Source organism: Sylvia atricapilla, chromosome 5 (assembly GCF_009819655.1).
Source record: "Sylvia atricapilla isolate bSylAtr1 chromosome 5, bSylAtr1.pri, whole genome shotgun sequence".
Classification (NCBI taxonomy): Eukaryota; Metazoa; Chordata; class Aves; order Passeriformes; family Sylviidae; genus Sylvia; species Sylvia atricapilla.
Genome location: NC_089144.1, coordinates 21,904,953 through 21,925,079, shown reverse-complemented (window position 1 = coordinate 21,925,079; position 20,127 = coordinate 21,904,953). Strand labels below are relative to the sequence as shown.

Here is a 20,127-nt window from a genome sequence, read left to right as displayed (position 1 = left end):
AGTGAGACAATAACAGCAGCATTATCCCACAGGTCTTTCCAGGCACCAAACCCAGATCTCATCCCTTCTTTTCCACAACCACCCGGTTTTTCTGCCCTATTTCCCCTCCTCTGCCACCTCCTCGAGCTGCTCTTCCCACATTCCTCTTCCCACTTAACTCCTCTACCCTTATAACTTCCTTCCCAATGCTGATCCTCCCACAAAGCTTTCAAAATATTTTTGTTTTCTTTAGAATTACACAGAATTATAGCCAAGTCTGGGACTGATTTATTGGGTGTTCAACTCTTGCTTGTACAATTCACTCCTGCCTTATTTCCCGATTTCCATCTTGGAAATCTGAGCTGGCAACCTGAGTAGGCCCTTGGCTACTTTCGGGAAGAGAAGAAAGCCAGGTTTATGATGGTGTGAATTATCTAAATTCCCATATTACTCTTCATCTGAAGCTTTCTTTTTCAAGCCAACATTGCAACTAAATAAGTTTATTACTATTATTATTATTATTATTATTATTATTATTATTATTATATCCATTTTAAAGGAAATAAGGATTCCCAAGTTTCTTCTAAATACCAACTCCTGATTTCCAGAGAGCAGGACACAACTTCCCTCTACTCAAAGACACAACTAGGAGAAATACTTAATATTCATTAAATTTGCTCAATATTTAGTATTAATTAAACGAGCTCACAGCCACCAGAGCACCAACACCTGCATCCCTCTGTGAGCAAAACACGAGGTGGAGCCTTGCCCTAAGAGACTGCTGAGGAATGAAATGTGGTGACAAGAGGAAAACTCCTGGATTTGGACAGAGCTAATGGAGGAGCCTGGCACGGAAAGCCCTGAAGATGGGAGGGGAGACAAGGATAACACTCCATCAAACACGTACAAGCCTCAGTGGGCTGAGAAATTCCATTTCAAGGGAGATCTCCATAGATATGGTGACAGCTGACAGCAGCCAGATAACCAAATGAGAGATCCCAATAAGTGCTGCTGTCACTGCGGGGACGGCAGCGCTCGGTGACAGCACCAGGAGTGTGAGAGATGCTGCTCCCAGGGGGTGATTCACCCTCCTCTGAACAACTACAGCCACCTCCTCTCTGCTGACAAACTCTACCCAGCCTCAGCCTGCTCCAGGTGAGCCAGAGCAGCCTCATTCCTCAAACTTTAATCCCAAACTTTGTCCTCAAATGCCAAATTTGGGTCCTTGTACACCCGGGAACAGATACGGGATGAGCAGCCCTTTTTGCTCTAGTATTCATCTGCAGGGTCAGAGTAAATTCTAAGTGGAATTTTCAGCCCAAAACAGCCACGGGGGTGTGTTAAAAAAAAACATGAGGGGTCATAATCATGGGTTGACGGGGGAAGGAGGCAATATTTAACCTGTAATAACAGGAGAACTCATCCCGAGAGAGCAAAGAATGTGGAAGACTTGGATTTCTAACTGGGATCTCAGGTACTATGAGAGGACACCTACTGGGAGTACCTCTACCAAAACAGCACTTTTAGGTCCTCTCCAAAATCCTCAAGAGGCCCAGGATAATGGCCAGCACACGCAGGGGGTGGGAGAGAAGAGAATCCCAGCACAGCTCCCCCAAATCCAGGTGTGAATCTCCTCTCCCATCAGCGCTGCTCAGCAGCTCCTAACTCCTTATTGCTGCACAAATTTGCTCTCCCCCAAATCATTCCCTTGGCCAGCCAGCCTCTCTCTCATCCTCCTCTCTCTTACACTCTCCTCCCAACCACTTAATTCTTTGCAGAGCCTGACTGCTGAATTAAAGGAGTTAGTGACAGGATTAAGTGCTTAGTCTATGCAGTAATTACACAGTTATCTTAATTCCCTTTGTCCAGCGGCCTTTATCACTCCCTCTAACAGGTCCTGAATTTAGCATGGACAAAGAGAGGCAGAATGGATCACTCCATGCTCTGCAGCAGCTCCTGTAATGGGATTCCCAGTCCTGGAATGAGCCCTGTGAAGAGCTCAGCTCTAAAAGCCAGCGCTGAATCCGTAACAGATCTTCAGCTCCGGGCGTTAAATCGCCATCCCAGAACTTCCACACATCTCCCACTGTGAAACTGCGATTACCAGCAGCACTGGAGGGACCAAAGGCAGCTTAGGCACAGCTTGAAAAAGCCTCGCACACGATCGTTATGATTCAGGATGGCTCATGTAATGACACCTAGAGCTCCATTTCTTCAGAGGGCTTACAGCAAAGTTTACTGAAAGGCAGGTTCTTTTTATACAGTGTTTTGGTACAATGAATAGGATTGGTCCTTTAGGGCACCACGTTTTTGTAAACATCTCTACCAGTAAACAAGCTGGAAAAACACCAGGTGTCAGGAGGAGGGATTGTTTATAGGGATTGTTTTGGGCTCCTCTTCACGATTTCCCAGACTGAGAGACCTTTGTCCCTGGCTTTCCCACCGGCTTCGAGCTTCTGCCTGGAGCCTGAGAATCCACGTTCTGACCACTGCCAGTTCCCACACTGCACTTACTTGAAGAGAGGGTTTTTGGGTCTCTGGGGTTTCTTCTTGGCGAAGAAGGCGGCGAACTCTCGGCCGGAGCTGGCGTAGCTGAGCTGGGCCGAGGGCTCCGAGGCCGCGCGCGTGTTCTTCATGTCCAGGTACTCCGTCAGCAGCATCTGAAAGGGACCCACAGAGCTCAGCAGCTGGGCTAAAACAGCATCAGCACCCCCCTGCAGTGCCTGGGGCTTTTAGGTTCTGTGTGGGAAAACCACCAAAACTCACCAAAATTCTAACTGATGGAGATGTGGCTTTGTTTTTTAAAAAAATGGTATCTCGAGGAGTGGCTCTAATTTGGTAAAAACTTGATTTATATTCCATAGGATGGTTTGGGTTGGGAAGGATCTTCAACATCATCCAGTCCCACCCCTTGCAAGGACCATCAGACCAGGTTGCTCCAAGTCCTGTCCAGCCTTGGACACTCCAGGCATGGGGTTTTTGATCAACTCAATCTGCTCCAAACCCTGATGGTCCAAAAAGGAACCGGCAAAAACTTCCCAAAATTGATTCAATCCATGGCAGCCACGGGGAGAGAGTGGCCGAGCTTTATACAATGATTGTAATTCTAATTAATGCTCTTAAAAACAAAGGGTTGCAATACTGAGCAGTGAAGTTAAAATACCTTGGGTTTATAACTGCATTTATGCGCTTAAATACTTCCAGCATATTTATATGAAGAAATTGGAAACATCCATGTGTGTGCTGGGGGGTCACATGTGATGGAAAATACCCTGGAAAGCTGAAAAAATTGTCTTTTAAAAGCTTCCAACCCAAACATGCTTCTTTCATCATTGAAAATATGAATTCCCACAGCTACCAGTGGAGTTCAGGATTGATTTTCCAATCCCAAATCACTCAGCGACGGGCTGGGAGCTCCCTTTGTGACACGAGGGTCCCCCCCTGTGAAACTTTTGCAACCCAATACATGAAACTATTTAAGGTGCAGAAGTAAAACCAGACTCCAAGTGATGCCATTTTCATTGCCTTGTGTCTGAAGATGAAACAAAAGCCCTCAGACATGAACTTTTGTCAGTGTATTTCAAAAGTCTGTTTATTTTCAGGAATTTTTACCCACTCAGAGGGTGTTGGGAATTATGTTCCATGTGAATAATTAGCCAGTCAAAGCCCATCAAAGAGAGTTGGAGGTAATGAAAAGAATTCATCACTCCTCTGCCGCCTGAGTTGAAACAAATTACACAGGAATAAATATCCAGGCAAATGGAATCGTGCCCCTTATTAGAAACAATTTGGGATGGCTTGGAAAAATAAAATAATAATACAAACACACAGAAAATCTGTTTCCTAAACCATCTCAATTAAAACTTTACCTGAGCACAGGCTTTGAAAATTCGTGTTTATTGGTAAAAATAATCACTGTGCTAATTTTTGACACTAATTTACCAAACCCGTTTGTATTCACCTATTTGCATTTCATCTTCTCCACTTAAATTAACAACCTGAAAATCGCCACAAAAATCTAATTAAACCCTCAAACTTAATCAAGTTTAAAAAAAAAAAAAAAGGAAAACATTAAGCAATTTGTTCTTCCATTATGGATGAAACCTATTTATGATGGATTCCACGATTTTGGTGTCACTTTATATCCAGGAGTAGAGAAGATTAAGTATGAAATCCAGGATTACAATAAGGCAAAAGCGGTTTGGGATGGGAGCAGAATGAATTATCTTTGTGGATACCAAGTGAAACAGAGAACCAGGAGATGAGTTTGCTCTAAGATACTAAAAAATGCCAAAACTGGGAAAAAGAGAAAAATATTCATTTACTGTTAATTTACTCAATTAAACTATTTACTAGGTAGATAAAGGAGGATGGTTGGATACAGAGCTCTGAAAAAGCCAGAAGCTGTAAAAGCTGATTTTATCTTCAAAATTCACTGAATTCCAGAATGGTTTGGGTTGGAAGGGACCTTAAAGCCCATCCAGGGCCACCCCAGCCATGGGCAGGGACACCTTCCACTGTCCCTGGTGCTCCAAGCCGCAACGTCCAACCTGGTCTTGGACACATCCAGAGATGTAGATACCTCTGAGAAGATGAAAACAGGGAGACAGGAATTGGGAGGTCATTTTTCAGTTAAAAAATTCAAGCATATGAGAATCTGGGCCAGGCAGATCAAAGCTCTTTCTGCTCCAGTGCCCTGAATTCAACAGTTCCACAAATTCTTCAGGATGAAGAAATTACTGGAAAGTGACAGGACACAGCCAAGGAGACAGGAGTGATGTCCAGAGAGAGGATTTAGGGAACCTCAGAGCTCCTTTCAGGGCTGAAGGGGCTCCAGGAGAGCTGCAGAGGGACTGGGGACAAGGGCTGCAGGGACAGGACACAGGGAATGGCTTCCCACTGCCACAGGGCACGGCTGGATGGGATCTTGGGAACTGGGAATTCCTGGCTGGGCTGGAATTGCCAGAGCAGCTGTGGCTGCCCCTGGGTCCCTGGAATGTCCAAGGCCAGGTTGGACATTGGGGCTGGGAGCAGCCTGGGATAGTGGAAGGGGGTCCCTGCCCATGACAGGGATGTGGAATGGGATGAGCTTTAAGGTCCCTTCCCACCCAAAACCATTCCATGATTCAACACAGCACATTTGCCTTGAAACTGCAGCAAAAAAATGAAATCCCTTCCAATTTTTCAGCAATATTAACACGTGGGCCAGGCTGAAAATCCTGGCAGCGCTTGGCCTCCAAAAACAGCCTCAAGTTTCCCTTTCTCACTGCCCTGAGACATTCCTGGTGTTCCCCCAGTGTCACTGGCCTCCGTCTATTCCCTGGGTCTGCACAGCCCCAGCTTTCCACGTGTTCTGCTCTCATCGTCCTCCTGGAGGATTTTAACAAATCTGCTCTCTCAGGGTTAGAAGTTGTGCTCTGGCCCTGTACTTACTGAAAACCACAGCAAGACAGAGGCTGGAAATCCACTTTAAAGGCAAGAAAACCCAGATATTAAAAATATCCACTTAAAAGCCACGAAAAGCCAGGCTCTTCCTGCCTTTGTAAGCGAAAGGAGCTCTCCTGAAGCAGCCAAGTAAGGGATTTCCTGATTCGCTCCCACAACACCTGATTAGGAGTTGCTGAGGCATCAATCAGAAACCTCGTTAAGACATTAATCACGTGGCTGCACAGCAAGATTTATGAGGGACTGGAAAGTTCGCAGCATCCCATTCATCTGGAACAAGGACTTGGACTTTGTGCTCCGCGGCTGAGCCCTGCCATCCGTGGGCTGTGTTTACATCCCTCAAACAAATAAAGCTGTCCAGAAAGGCAGGAGAATGAAGCACCCTGCATCCAACTGCTCTTTGGGAAGGAAAAAATGAATAAGGAAAGTGGTTTATGAAAAAAGAGGTTTTTATGGATTTGGCAGTGTAATTCAATTCTCCAATCCCAAAAGGTCAGGGCAGCCTGTGAGGCCTGGATGAGCTGCTGACACTTGCTCTGTCCCTTCTGAACTGGCACAAGGACAAATCCGCTCCTGGGACACTCCACACAGGCCAAGGAGTGTCCAAAGATGTGAGGATTCAGTTAAAACCTTCCAAGAAATTAAGATACATAAATCTACCCGGACATGAGGTAGAAATGCAAGTTTAGTGTTAAATAAATAGAGGGGTTTTAAGTGCCTTAAACAAATAAGAGCCTGTGTCAGTAAGAAAAGACCTAATACCTAGTTTATAGTTCAGTAACATCACCTTTTGCAAAGTTAGTTAAATTCTAGTCATAACAAAGATAATGTAGCTTTGCTGGAAGTCCTAGATAGAACAGATGGTGGATAGTTTATGCCTTATCATGCCCAAGATTGACCTGAACAAAGCATGGGCAGTAAAACACACCTGGCCAGGGTGACAGATAAATTAATTCATGGGTTTTTTTGTACCTTTTGTGAGGTTTTAGGTAGGAGGGTTGAGCTCTGAATAAATTCTGTTCTATAAATTAAATGCTTTAATTGGTATTTCACACCCTCACATCCCCTGAATTCAGATGGAAGCCGTAGTGTAAACACTCTGCTCCAACACCAAACCAGTTTCAAATTCTACACCATAAACCCTGATTTTCATCATCCTTCCTACGCTTGGGGGGGGTACAGAAAATCCAAGGAAAACCAACACACCACGAATTTTTCAAGGGTGAATGAGAAGCCCAGGTAATTACAAGGCTCTCCACCTCATATTGATCAGGGACAGTATCACAGAACAGATGATAGAAGATTCTATTAAAAAAGAATTAAGCGGGAATAATAGAATTCATGTCCAGCAACAGGGATTTCCAGAAGATGGAAAAACCCTAGTTAAAGTATTCTTATGATGGTGACAAATTTACCTTTAAATAAACAGAAAGAAATAAAGATTTATGGCCATCAAGAACGCGACAAAAGCCAAACAAAACACCGGAAGTCAACAAAGAAATCCAGGCAGGTGCAGGACAATGTTCAACCAGAAATGAGAAAACCACTGCCATTGGATTTTACAAGCTCCCAGAAATCTTAAATTCCTCTTTCTGTCCTCTGTATTCCAAGAGAAATACCAGATTGTTCCAGCCTCTTCTTCTTTTGTTGGATGGAAAGCTTATAATTTTCAGTCTAAATTCAACCCATCTTCATTTTTAAAACAACAGTAATTAGAAGCTGAATCAACGAAAGCACAAGAAAAGGCTTTTTCCCAGAGCTGTGGCTGCCCCTGGATACCTGAAATTGTCCAAGGCCAGGCTGGATGGGGCTTGGAGCAGCCTGCGATAGTGGAAGGAATTGAGGTTGGAACTGGATGATCTTTATGGTCCTTTCCAACCTAAACCATTCTATGATTCTTTAAATGTGGCTTTAAATGTGAATTAAATTTAAATTCTTTAAATGTTGCTTGAAACCCTTTCGGGATTGAATGAACCTGAAGTTTTCCTGGCTCACAATCCTATGGAATATTACTGAAGAAGGTTTATAAATGATGATGTTTGGGGAGAAAAATGGCAAGTAATAAAGTGGACACAGAAAATCATGTCTCCTGTTAGTGCTTTTAATTCCTATTTTTAAGAATATAATCAATGTACTGTAAGGATTTCAATGTCAGCAGAAAAAAATTCTACAGAAAGTAAAAGAAGTCTTGATCTAGAGGATTATTGTGTAAAGTTGACTCTGGAAAATTTGGGGATATTAAAAGTAATGGGTATTAATGAGGTCACTGGAAATGGCTGTAAAAAGCAGAGGGCACAGAGCTGAGGAAACACCTCCCCTGATGGATTTTTGTCAGCGGCTGGAATGTTGAAGCTGGACAGGTTGTGATGAGGGGTTAGGCACAAACTTCCAGAGCATAAATTAACCAGGGATATCACAGGTTCCAATTTGCTGTCGCTGACTCCTCTTTCCCCCAGTCAGGACTGGATGGCTTCCTAAAGCACAGGCCCTCTGCCAAATGGGGAGTAATTCCAGAAAATCCCATGGCTTGCCTTACTCAGGGGTCAGGTGAGGAGATCACAAGAGCTCTGTGTCCTCTGGGGATCTTAACAAAGTTGCTGCACCCCTCATTGAACAATTTTGGCTTGGAAGGGACCTTAAAGCTGATTTCATTCCACACCTTCCACCATCCAGACTGCTCCAGCCTGGCCTTGGCCACTTCCAGGGATCGAGGGGCAGCCACAGCTACTCTGGGAATGCCATTCCAAGGCCTCCCCATCCTCCCAGGCAGGAATTCCTTCCCAAAATCCCATCTAACCCTGCCTTCCTTCAGCTTAAAGCCACACAGTGCCAACTCTGAGGCTCCTGCACGAAGGAACCATCACCACTGGAACTCAGCACCTTTTGGACTATTTCCAGCTGATAAAAGAAATAAAACCAGCAGCTGATAAGGTTTGTGTTTGGGGAATGGCTTTGTGCCAGGGAGAACTTCTCACCCAGGCCCGGCTTTGGCACCCACTGGGAATGAAACTCCAGCTGAAGGCTCTGAGGGAAAGCCAATGTGCAAATGGACCAAAACTTATAAAAGCGCAAGACCTTGTGACCGGTCCTCCATGCTGTGTCCATGTTGTGACCATTTTGGGTCCACCTTGGGTGTAGCCCTGGCCAGGCTCTTGTCCTGCCCAAGGTGTATCCTAAAGGCCTTTCAATAAATATGCTTTATTCTCCAGCTCTGTCCAGTGTCTGCTCCAGGTCAGCCTTCCCAAGGGATCAGTCTACGAGGGAAAACCCCACAGAAATAATCCTCAGGGTATCTGAGGATGTCTCTGGGATTTAGGTGTCCAACACCAGCTACTGACCCGGAGATTTATTTTCCATTTAATGCTCTGGTACCCTGGACAAGGACAGAAACTCCGTGGGCTCCTCCTGAGGTGTGCCAGCCCCTGAGAGAGCTTTGGGATTACATTTCAGTTGGACCAAGCAGGAGTAATCAGCAGCTGGGCCTGCAAAGCAGAAGAGAGATTCCCTAATGGGATTCCAATGAGGAAAGCTGGTTAAAAAACACAACAGCAGATTGCAATTATCCAACATCCCCGGGTTCAGTGGGATCAGCAAACACTGAGGGAAGGCACAACGCCCCTGGGAGATGCTGACACCCAGCCACAGGTGATTCCAGGGGCAAGGAAAGCAACTGCAAATGAACCCTGACAGGAAAAAAAAAAAAAAAGGCAGGGAACTCAAGCTGGATGCATTGCTGTGCACTTATTGTAACCATTGGAAAGAGGCATCATTCCTGAGGATTGGATTGGGGATGGAACCAGATGAGCTTTCAGATCCTCTCCTACTCAAACTATTTGGTGATTTCAAGCTCTGGAGACAGAAGAACTGTTCACAAAATGCCAGAAATCAGGCAAGAAAAGCTCGGTGAGGCAGCAGTCTGTAGCTAATTAGCCAGTAATTTGCTGTATCAAAAGTCTTGATAATTAAAATGCTGCAGAAATTGTGGCATTTCAATAGACAAAGAGGAACAATTAATTGAATTCTAAGAGCTCTGAGCTTCCTGTGTCAGTTTTATCACATGGAGAACATGGGCTGAGCACACACCTGACAAACACACCAAAGGGCGAAGCAATGAGGGAAGTCGGAAAAAACAAAACTTAAATTTTTAGGGGTTCTGAACACCTGTAATACTGCTCAACCTGCTTTATCTAATCTTCTTGTTGCTCCTCCAATTTAACTGAAAAATAATAATAGATTCCTTTTTGGAATTAATTCTTTAAAGGCACCTCCCAATTCCATTCCTGTACAAGAAGAATTCCTTTATTTTTGGGAAAGAGTAAAATAATCCCCTCCAAACTCTGCAGATAATGCTATCAGTGCTCCCCTCATTATCAATGCTAATTGTGAATTACTACAGACCTGGGAAATTTCATCTCCCTCCAGGGAGGGAAGAAGGGAAGGAACAAACCTCAAAATTACTTAAAAAAGCAAAACTTTCACCCCAACTGCCACAGCAGCTCCCACAGCTGCCAAAAAAGAGACCCTGGCTAAGTAACAAGTCTAAAGATTTAAATGGAGGTGTTTTTATTGGCTTTTAAGTGGATATTTTTAATATCTGGGTTTTCTTGCCTTTAAAGTGGATTTCCAGCTTCTGTCTTGCTGTGGTTTTTAGTAAGCACAGGGCCAGAGCACAACTTCTAACACTGAGAGAGCAGATTTGTTAAAATCCTCCAGGAGGACGATGAGAGCAGAACACGTGGAAAGCTGGGGCTGTGCAGACCCAGGGAATAGATGGAGGCCAGTGACACTGGGGGCACACCAGGAATGTCTCAGGGCAGTGAGAAAGGGAAACTTGAGGCTGTTTTTGGAGGCCAAGCGCTGCCAGGATTTTCAGCCTGGCCCACGTGTTAATATTGATGAAAAATTAGAAGGGATTTCATTTTTTTTGCTGCAGTTTCAAGGCAAATGTGCTGTGTTGAATCATGGAATGGTTTTGGGTGGGAAGGGACCTTAAAGCTCGTCTCATTCCACATCCCTGCCATGGGCAGGGACCCCCTTCCACTATCCCAGGCTGCTCCCAGCCCCAATGTCCAACCTGGTCTCTATAACTGGGAAAAGATCTGAGCTGTCATTTTCCCCCGCCATCTTTCAGAACAGTAGTTCTGCTGGTTTATTTATATATTTTAATAAAAGGGAAACAAACACTGGTGACAAATTTATTTAAGCTACCGATAGTCAATTTGACTAACTGGGTCATAAAACAAATGGACAGCGTTTATTTTTCTCCAGGCACCTCAGCTGTTCTGCAAACACAGATTACAGAGGCAGAAATGATCTGAGTAACAAGGCCACTTCCTCATTTTGGTATCAGGCTCTTGGCATCCAAACAAAACACAAAACAAACAAAGAAAAAGAAATCTTTTGGAATTTTTGACAAGTGAGCTTCAGGGTGATAGCTCATACTTGCTATGATTTGATGACCAAATAAAAACATCTTTGTGTGTGTATGTGTGTTTTTACGTATCATATCTGCAAATACATTTATATACAGGGAGGGGAGATTTAGAAGGGATATTAGGAAGAAATTCCTGGCTGGGAGGCTGGGAAGGAGCTGGGATGGAATTCCCAGAGCAGCTGATCCAGGCTGCCCCTGGATCCCTGGAAATGTCCAAGGCCAGGCTGGACACTGGGGCTTGGAGCAGCCTGGGATAGTGAAAGATGTCCCTGCCCTGGGCAAGGGGTGGAATAAGATGATTTTTAAAGTCCTTTCCAACCCAAACCATCCCATGATTCCACAACTCCAGTCCATGCATCCCTTTAGCACATGGTCCTTCTGATAGGAGTGAGAAGTTGGTGAAATAAATCTGGTCCAGTTATGAGCCAAATGCACCCTAAAATGCAACAAAACAATGAACTTGATCAGAAAGTCCAATCAGCACCTGCTTCATAGATGGCACAAAATAAAACATTTCCCTGAAGGATTCAATCCCCCTCTCAGTTTGACTGGACTTCCTTTTGTTCATGCAGCACACAGAAAGGTCAAGGAGGAGTGGAAGAGTTGAACAGGTAATTGAGTGCAGATTTCTGCCCTGCAATTATCATTTAGCCAAGCTCCAGTGGCTCTCACAATTTGGAGATGGGAAAGAATACAGCTAGATATTTATACTCATAACTGAAGTAAATCTAAACATCTCTAAATCACCAAGAAAGAGGCTACCTCCACTCATGTTTACTGCCTGCCACACATCCACCTTTCAGGGAAGATTTCTAATGCACAGCAAAACCAGGGCTGTGCTGAACCCACCTGAGCTGAGCTTCTGCAGCTCAAACTGCCACAGAAAATGCAGCAAAGAGAGGAGGAAAAAAAAAAAAAAAAAAAAAAGCAGCATGTTGCTTAAATACCAACCATGTTCAGCGCTGGGTAATACAGCACACTTTGTGTATTCCATGCCTTCAACTAATTGCTGAAGACATCCTGCTCCAGCGTGGATGGTAACAGTAGTGTGCCCTCAGTCTTCATTAAATGCCAGCTCTTAATAACAGACTCCACAAGGGCTTTAATTGCATTTAGTCGCAGCTTCTGAACTTTCAAAGTTGTTAATCAGATTTTGATGTAAATGGAATGACGAGGAAAGGTTAAGTACAGGTTTCTGAAATTCAGCAGTTGAAGATGTATTGCCCTTAACAGGAAAGAGAAACTACCAACCTTGACAGGAACTAAACATCTTAATTAAATACTCACAAGTACAGTACTTATTTCGCCGTGAAGTTCTATTTTCAAATGTCAAACTTAATCAGGCACTTGACAAAAAACGTGTGATATCCCTTCAGCACACGGGAACAAAAATACCTGGAGATCCTTCCCTCAGGAAACACCTGCACATCTCCCAGTCCTTAGTTCCCCAGCTCATCCCAAACGCCAGGAATTCAAGTTTTATGGCCCTGAAAGTGCAGGATTCCAGGGGAGAAATAGGATCTCCCATTTTTCAGTGTGTCAGCTCTCCCTGCTCGCTCCATTTATCCCTGGAACAAGCCTCACGCTGCCAAACAAACATAAGGGTCCTCATAAATCTGACTCGCAGAGATTGATGCCCCTCCAGGGCACAGCCCATCAATTAGCACCAGTCAGGAGTACACAAACTTCTCCAGCAGGAGGAAATTTAGTGTGTCTGCACCGAGCTTTGGTGCCAGACACTCCTGAGAGCAGCCAGAGTGCTGCTTGCTGCTCCTCAGCTCCAGCACTGAGCCACCCACGATGCTCCCAGTGAGGAGTTCAAGCCCTGGGCTCCCTCCCTCGTGCTGATGATTTATTGGATTTGCACATTTATAACCTCCAGACCTGCTAGAACCAATATAAAAACTGAATATGGTGCTCAGACAGGAGTCTGAATCCTATTTTAAACTCGAGTTAAGATTTTTTTTCTCATAACCAGGATTCCGGTCTCTGATTTCAACTCACTGGCAGGGATATGTGGATTTTGTTATCGGTGTGTGCATCCTGCCCCTCCCTGCAGGGCTGTCCAGCAGCCACACACAGCTGTGGGATCCATCCTAGGATGCTTTAGGCCAAAATATTGTAAAGTAAGTATTTTGTTCAAATCCTAATCTGAGGGAAGAGCGGCTGCACTTGGGATTAGCTCAGAAGGCTGAGCAAGGGATTTGAGGAGCAGAGACTTTTGCTCTGGAATAGCAAATAGTGAGAAAAGAATGTAAAGAGAGAGAAAATAGTAAGAAAGAAATGGTGTAAAGACAATGAAAGTTAATGGAAGTGAGTAAGAGAACTACAGGGCCACCAGCTGCTTCATCTTCCTCCAGATCAATTAAAAAACGTCATCAGAGTGACTCGGGAAAAGAAGGATGAGCAGGGAAACTTCCACCCCAGGAAACTTCCACCCACCTCTTCGTAATCTGCTGCTGTAACAGGTGACAAATCACCCAAAAAGTGATTTACAAACCAGTGTGAAGGAGGAAAAGTGGAGTAAAAAAAGGAAATCTGCTATAGTTAAACTCGGGGTTGTTGCCTCATTGTCTATAAAAGGCTTCTGAACAGTCCCAGGAAGAGTATTGATGCTGCATTTTAAAAATCCTTCATTTTGTAAATTCCTATTTCATCTTTTCCGTGTCAGAACTGACTTTCAGATCTCACCCTTTTCAGACTTAAGACCCTGGTACCCGCCACCTCCTTTAATGAGCACCAGACCAACCCCAAACACTTTCCTAACCCCTTCGAAACCCACATTGGCATTTTCTAATTGACCAAACCCTCCAAGATCCAGCCACATCTGAACTTACAACTGTGGCCCAGAGGCAAAGCACCTGGAAGAGAGGCACGGCCCCGAAAATTAGTGGCATGAAGAGTTCCTACAAAAGAACAGCGAAATTCCAGGGCAGAAATGGAGGTTTCTGTACGAACGAGCCCAGTGCCACCAAGAGGTTGATGAAAGGGCACGTTCCCCTTTGACACCAACCCAGCAGCCACCATTTCAAGCCCAGCTTTAAGGCCACCGACGTCTTTGAAATGAGAGCAGAACTGCAGAACCTCTTTGTCAAACCTACAATACCCCTGGCTTTATATTCATTCCCTTCCCAAACGGGTGGAAGTTGCAGCAGCGCTGGCAGGGCTCAGGTTTTGAAGGTTGAAAATCAGATTTTAACAAGGAAAGTGCCCCTGAGCTCATTCCAGAAATATCTGTTTCTGTAAGGCTTCGGGGTCTTTGACGTTATTCCAAATACTGTGATGCCAGAGGGGGGAGCTCACAGCATAGACAAGATTCCCGTTTTCAGGCTTGGGGGAAAAAGAAAAAACCAATAAAAATTTCCAGCTGTTTCCAGCTGCTGTGCATGAGGCACTCCAGCTTTTAAAGCATCCATCAGGATTGCTCCCTTCTGCCTTTTATGCTGCTCTCTAAAGGTGCAGCACCAAAATGCCACTGTTAAGCAGATTATAATGTTTGTGAACATGTTCCATTCCAGCAGATCCCTGAATGCCTTTCTGCATCAGGGAGCCTTTTCCTCCCTCTTTCATCAGCTTATCAAATGAAGCTCAACAGTACCAGCTCCATCTAATGATACCAGGGGCCTTGTAATGGGATTAGGAAAAACACCATCATTAGTTTCTTGAAGGAATGTGACCTTCAAGACACTTCTGACTCCTTTAAAGGGATGGAGCAGGAACAATGAAATTAATTCCTACACAGGGACGAGGAATAGGCAGGGAGAAGCAAGAGGCTTTCAATTCCCAGGTAAAGATTATCTTTCCTCCTCTATTAATGGCAGGTAAAAAAGCCAATTGATTATCAGAATGAAAGTGGAACTGAGAAGGAAAAGGAGGAGCTGGGGGTGCTTACCTGGAGAGGAGAAGGATCCAGGGAGAGCTCAGAGCCTCTAAAGGGGCTCCAGGAGAGCTGCAGAGGGACTGGGGACAAGGGCTGCAGGGACAGGACACAGGGAATGGCTTCCCACTGCCACAGGGCACGGCTGGATGGGATCTTGGGAACTGGGAATTCCTGGCTGGGCTGGAATTGCCAGAGCAGCTGTGGCTGCCCCACCTGAACCTCCAGCTGGAAAGCCCTGAATCCTCCACTTAATTCCCAAAGCACTCCCCAGCCTGAGAACACTCTGTGCCCTGCTAGAACACATTGGATTTGGCAAGTGTTCAAATCATCTGGGATAAAATTGCTCCCACCAGACCTGCACCCATCACTTCTGTTTAGCCAGCGGAGTTTAAGTGCTGCTGGAATCACTCCGTGGCCTCCAATACCCAACCCAATCACACACGTCCTTGTTCCCCTCAGTAAAAACAATTCCTCAGATTGCCAAAAGGAAGGGTAAATGCAGCAGCAACAGGAATCCACTTTAAAGCTAAAAGCCTCCCACAAAACTCCCTCCACTTTGTGTTTTTATAGGATTTAAACAATGGATTGGTGCTGCTGCTCAGAATGAGCCTCTCCTGAACAGCACCCTGCCATCTCCAGCCTGCCTTTTACTGCAGAACACCTCTGTCATTGTTTGGGCTGTGAATTCATCCAGATTGTGCCCAACAGCAGTCCCAGATCCTGGTCCTTCCTGCTGAAATTGCACCTCATCCTGAGGCTACTGCCACACAGGAAATTTTTAATGATGATGTTCTTTGCTTGCACTGCAATTGCATGAGAGAGTTGGGGACTGGTTTGGTTTGAAAACTGAAGGAAAAGAGGTAAAAAATGTATAATGTCAGCAACTAATCTGGCCCAGAAGGCTGGATATCTGAATTCAGCTTCCAATATCCCTGAATATTCATTTTCTTGGTACATGGCACTGAACAACAAAGACAAGGACAGAAATAGAGAATTCCAAACAAAACTGACCTTACGTGAGATAGGAGCAGGAAAACACAGTGCATGTGTTTAACACTTCAACCCTCCCAAAACACCAAATCCTGCACTGGCACCAAGCCCCGGGTCCAGGTTCATGCAGAATTCCTTGGAATGTTCGTGCCACTGGCAGGGAAATGCCACAGGGTGGAGCCAGGATAAAGCAGATGGCTGAGCATCCATTCCTGCACTCTGCCAGTTTTCCAACTGCTTGCTCAGAAGAAAAGCTGCCACGACCACCGCAAATTCCATCCTTGGAGGTTCAACCACTCCCCCTGCACCATCTCCCTCCTGCTCTGAAATTTCAGAGGTTAAAAGTGCATTTATTTACTCACGATGCTGCACAGAACATCACCCATCACTTCAAGCTATCACAATTATTTAAAATGAAGCCTTCTTGCATCCCTTGTAACTCGAAAAATATCAAGAGGACTGCCAGTACATCAGTTTACATGTCCAGTTATGCCACGGTACATTTACCATATATAAATACAACTTCAGTAAAAAAAGCTAATTACTACATTAGAACAAGAATTAGAAGAGACAAACCTACATTAACTTGTCTCCATTTCAGATAATTACTTGTGAGGTTTTTTAAGACATTTGTGACTCACGAGGGAGTCTGTGAATTTACTGTCTCCTGCAATCTAATAACGTTGGCAGCAAGGAGAGTCACCTATTTATTGGTGTGTGACACCAATCCCTTCTCATGGATTAAAAAAAGCTCTTAGTTAGGAGTTCTCCCTCCCCCTCTCCCAGCACGAACAGCTTCCAGCAAACAGAATTATTTCAAATAAAATAAATTTCAAAAAAAAAAAAAAATAATCAGTTAAAAAACCCCACAGCAACAGCTCATGGAAGTTGAGAGAGGAGAGAAGGATGGAAGAAGTTCATTACTCAGCTGGACATCAGGGCAGGGAGATTTGTCACTTTTATTTACAAAGGATAAAAGGAAGAGGCTTAGGAGAGACCACACAGGGTGGAACAAAGCTCCAGGTCCTGGAATCCAAAAAGATCCAGAGAGCATTTATTAATATCACTGAGATTCAAATAAAAATGGCATCGAGAAGAGAAGGATGCAAGGAAGGGCAAAAAAAGAAGAAAAAATCCAGGCCCACAGGTTGCAGCCAGACAAAGGAAAGGCAACAGGCACATTTTAAACACTCTGAGCACTTGAAATCCTGCAGACACACAAATCACTGTCAAGGATGAGCCAGCAGCTCCCAAGTGCTCCCTTTATTCCCTTCCATTAGTCTGCTGCAGCTCTTCCCCCCGATCCTATCAGTCAGAAATGCAGCACTAATATCCACCTTTATTTTCCTAAAGTTTAAATGCATTACAGCCCAAGTGTAAATAATTGATAAATCAAGGCAAGTAGGAGGCTGGGGCATGGCTGCAGTGAGGATAAAGCTTTTAAGAGGAGGAGGATGGGTGCACACATCTATATAAAAACACACAAAATTCCCCTCTGCCAACGGGGAGTGTGCAGGGAAACCACCCCCCTCCCCTCCTCCTTCAGCTTCTCTTGATTTTAATATCGGCCCTTCAACCAAAAGCTCATTTTAATCCAATTTTAATGTCACTTGAGTTCTTACAAATAAGGAGACCACACAGGGAGCTGATGATTTTAATTCTGGCACTTAAATCACGAGTGTGAAGTTAAATGCAACACGTCCCTTCCCCCTCCTGTTAATTCCACGTTTAATTGCCACATTCTTCCCAATCCCAACCTGCAGGGCAGCAGAAGTGAATCACACAGGAAAAGTTCCACAGCTCTTGACAGCCCTGAGCTGGGGGATTTGGCTCTCTGGTGTTTCACCCATCCCTGTGGGCAGAAGGGCTGTAACCCCGGTGATTTTCCAAGAATCACGAAGAATTGGAAGAGACCTCAGGAGATCACCCAGTCTGTCCTCAACACCTCCAAGGAATGTTGTCCTGTCTGAGAGATGTTTGGAAGTTTTTAAGGGGGATCCACAACCACAATAAACATCCCAAAATCACTCCCTGCTCACACACACTCTCCATTGGGACAGACAGGAAAACAGGGAACGTTCCAGTCTCCCTGGCCAGGCTTAAACTCAGCCCTTCCTACAGGATCACATCTCGAAAATCACTATTACACTCCCCTTTCCAACTCTCTTCACAGAATTGAAGCCAAAGGCCTCCCTCCACCTTAGGTTTTTTCCTAAATCCTTGATCACAGAATCCTGGCATCGTTCAGGCTGGAAAAGACCTCCCAGACCATCAAATCCAACCATCAGGCAGCGCCATCACCATGGTCACCATTAAACCATGGCCTCACGTTGGTTTTGGACACTTCCAGGGTTGGGAACTCCACCACTGCCTTGAGCAGCTGTGCCAGGACTTTAAAATCCTTTCCATGAAGAAATGTTCCCCGATACCCAACCTAAACCTCCCCTGGCACAACTTGGCCACCATTGCACTACTGGATTTCATAGTATTTTCTGCAGAGAATAGAATAATCCCAGAATATTCTGAGTTGGAATGGACCACATACTGGTAAGTATATTGTTATGTATTTTTTATATTTATGTATCTATATATATTTACAGATATAAAAAAATAGCACTATGATAAATAAACATAAAAATAAATATATACAAGAAATACATAAATATATTATATATATTCATATCCTTATATAGAGTAAATACAAAATGATAAATATACTGTTATATGTATTTTATATCTATCTATATAGACATTTATATATCCACATAAAATGGCACTCTAATAATCACTGTGTTTCATAAGATTTTCTTCAGATTTGTCCAACTTTTCAGCTAGTTTTGATTCCCTCAGACCTGACCTCATTTCTAGTACGCCAAAGAGGAAGAGGAGGGTGACAGCCTGTAATAAAATTCTCTGCCAGAGGAAACAAAACCCACAGAGAAGCATCTAAACCCCACAGGTTTATCTCCTTAAATCTGACATTTGTCAGGCAGAGCAGACAAGGAGTTTCATTCACTTCACCTGTAAATTCGCCCATTACAATTTCTGTGAAATACAAATTTTTTGAATACACTTCATCCCTGAACACCTCCCCACATGCCTCCTTCAGTCCATTTCCAGTTGTAGATTTTAAACCCATACAGAGACAGCAAATGATGAAGAAATGGTGGAGTCACCATCCCTGGAAGTATCCAAAAAACGTGTGGATGTGGCATTTCAAGGGCATATTTTACTGGTGACCGTGATGGTGGTGATGGTTGGACTCGGTGATCTCCACGTCCTTTTCCAACCTTAATTCCACGGTTCCGTGAACGTGGGCCTTTGGCAGAGGGACTTACTGATTCAAACAGCAGTTCCTCCATTCAACTGCAGTCCCAAAAAACCTCTCCCTGCCCCACAGCCCTGTCCCATCCCTGGAAGTGTCCAGGGCCTGGCTGGATGGGGCTTGGAGCCCCTTGGGATGGTGGAAGGTGTCCCTGCCCGTGGCATTGGATGGGCTTTGAGGTCCCCTCCAACCCAAATTATTCCACAATTCTGCGTCTTGGAGCAGGAATAAGCAGGAATTGGCCACTTCTCCTTCCCACCCATTATTTTATCATTCCTCCGCATCTGTTCTCTTCCTAAGGGAATCAAACCCAACTTTTCCAGCCTCTCTTCCCAGGGCAGAACGGGAATGTGCTACAAACACGCCTTGCCCCAATCCTAATCCCTTCCTGTCCTGCAATATTCTCCAGGGTGAGCCCAACCAATTCCAGGCAGACACTAGAGAGGCTGCCAGCATTCCTTTCGATAAAATAATATAAAATTTCCTTGGATTTCCATCCTTTACACTCCCCACCATCTCCCAGTGTGGATCACACTTGGCACATTCACAGTAGCTGCCAATGAGCCTCCTAAAAATGACACTTCCCTGTCTTTGCCTCATTTAGAACCATGGAATCTCCACAAATAATTTCATTTTCCCCCCGTCACCACACTTATGTAAACATCTCACACATCCATCAGTTTCTTCCTGTCCCAAATAACATGGAAGATTTTGTGGCAGGCATCAAAATCTGCTGCCACTCTGCACAGCCCTTTTTGAAGCCCTGATCAGCACCACAAGGATCATCACCAAACCAGAATTAAGCTTTCTTCCTTCCATTATGATAATTTTCCATCAGTTCTTAGTTTAAATCTCCTGGTCAGTTCTTTTAGTCAATTGAAAACAAAAGTAAAAAACCTCAGCAAGCAACAAAACAGCCCCACTGCAAAGTTCTTTATCCATTTCAAGTGCTCTGAGTGATTAAATAAATAAATAAAGCTCACAAGAGCCAATTTTTTCCACTACATAAATAATTTGCAGGCTCTTTTGTAGATGTAAATAAGACATTTCTGCTTGTTCTCCAATCCTCAGCTG

General features: G+C 44.4%; 1 protein-coding gene across 3 annotated transcripts in view; it reads right to left on the bottom strand.

The window, feature by feature from the left end:
- EXOC4 (exocyst complex component 4) overlaps positions 1–20,127 on the bottom strand; it is a 303,602-nt gene that overhangs the window by 212,827 nt on the left and 70,648 nt on the right. For all 3 annotated transcript variants that reach the window (XM_066318880.1, XM_066318881.1, XM_066318882.1), the window contains exon 8: positions 2,494–2,639. In XM_066318880.1, the coding sequence (XP_066174977.1) occupies positions 2,494–2,639 (146 nt within the window). The remainder of the gene's footprint in view (positions 1–2,493; positions 2,640–20,127) is intronic.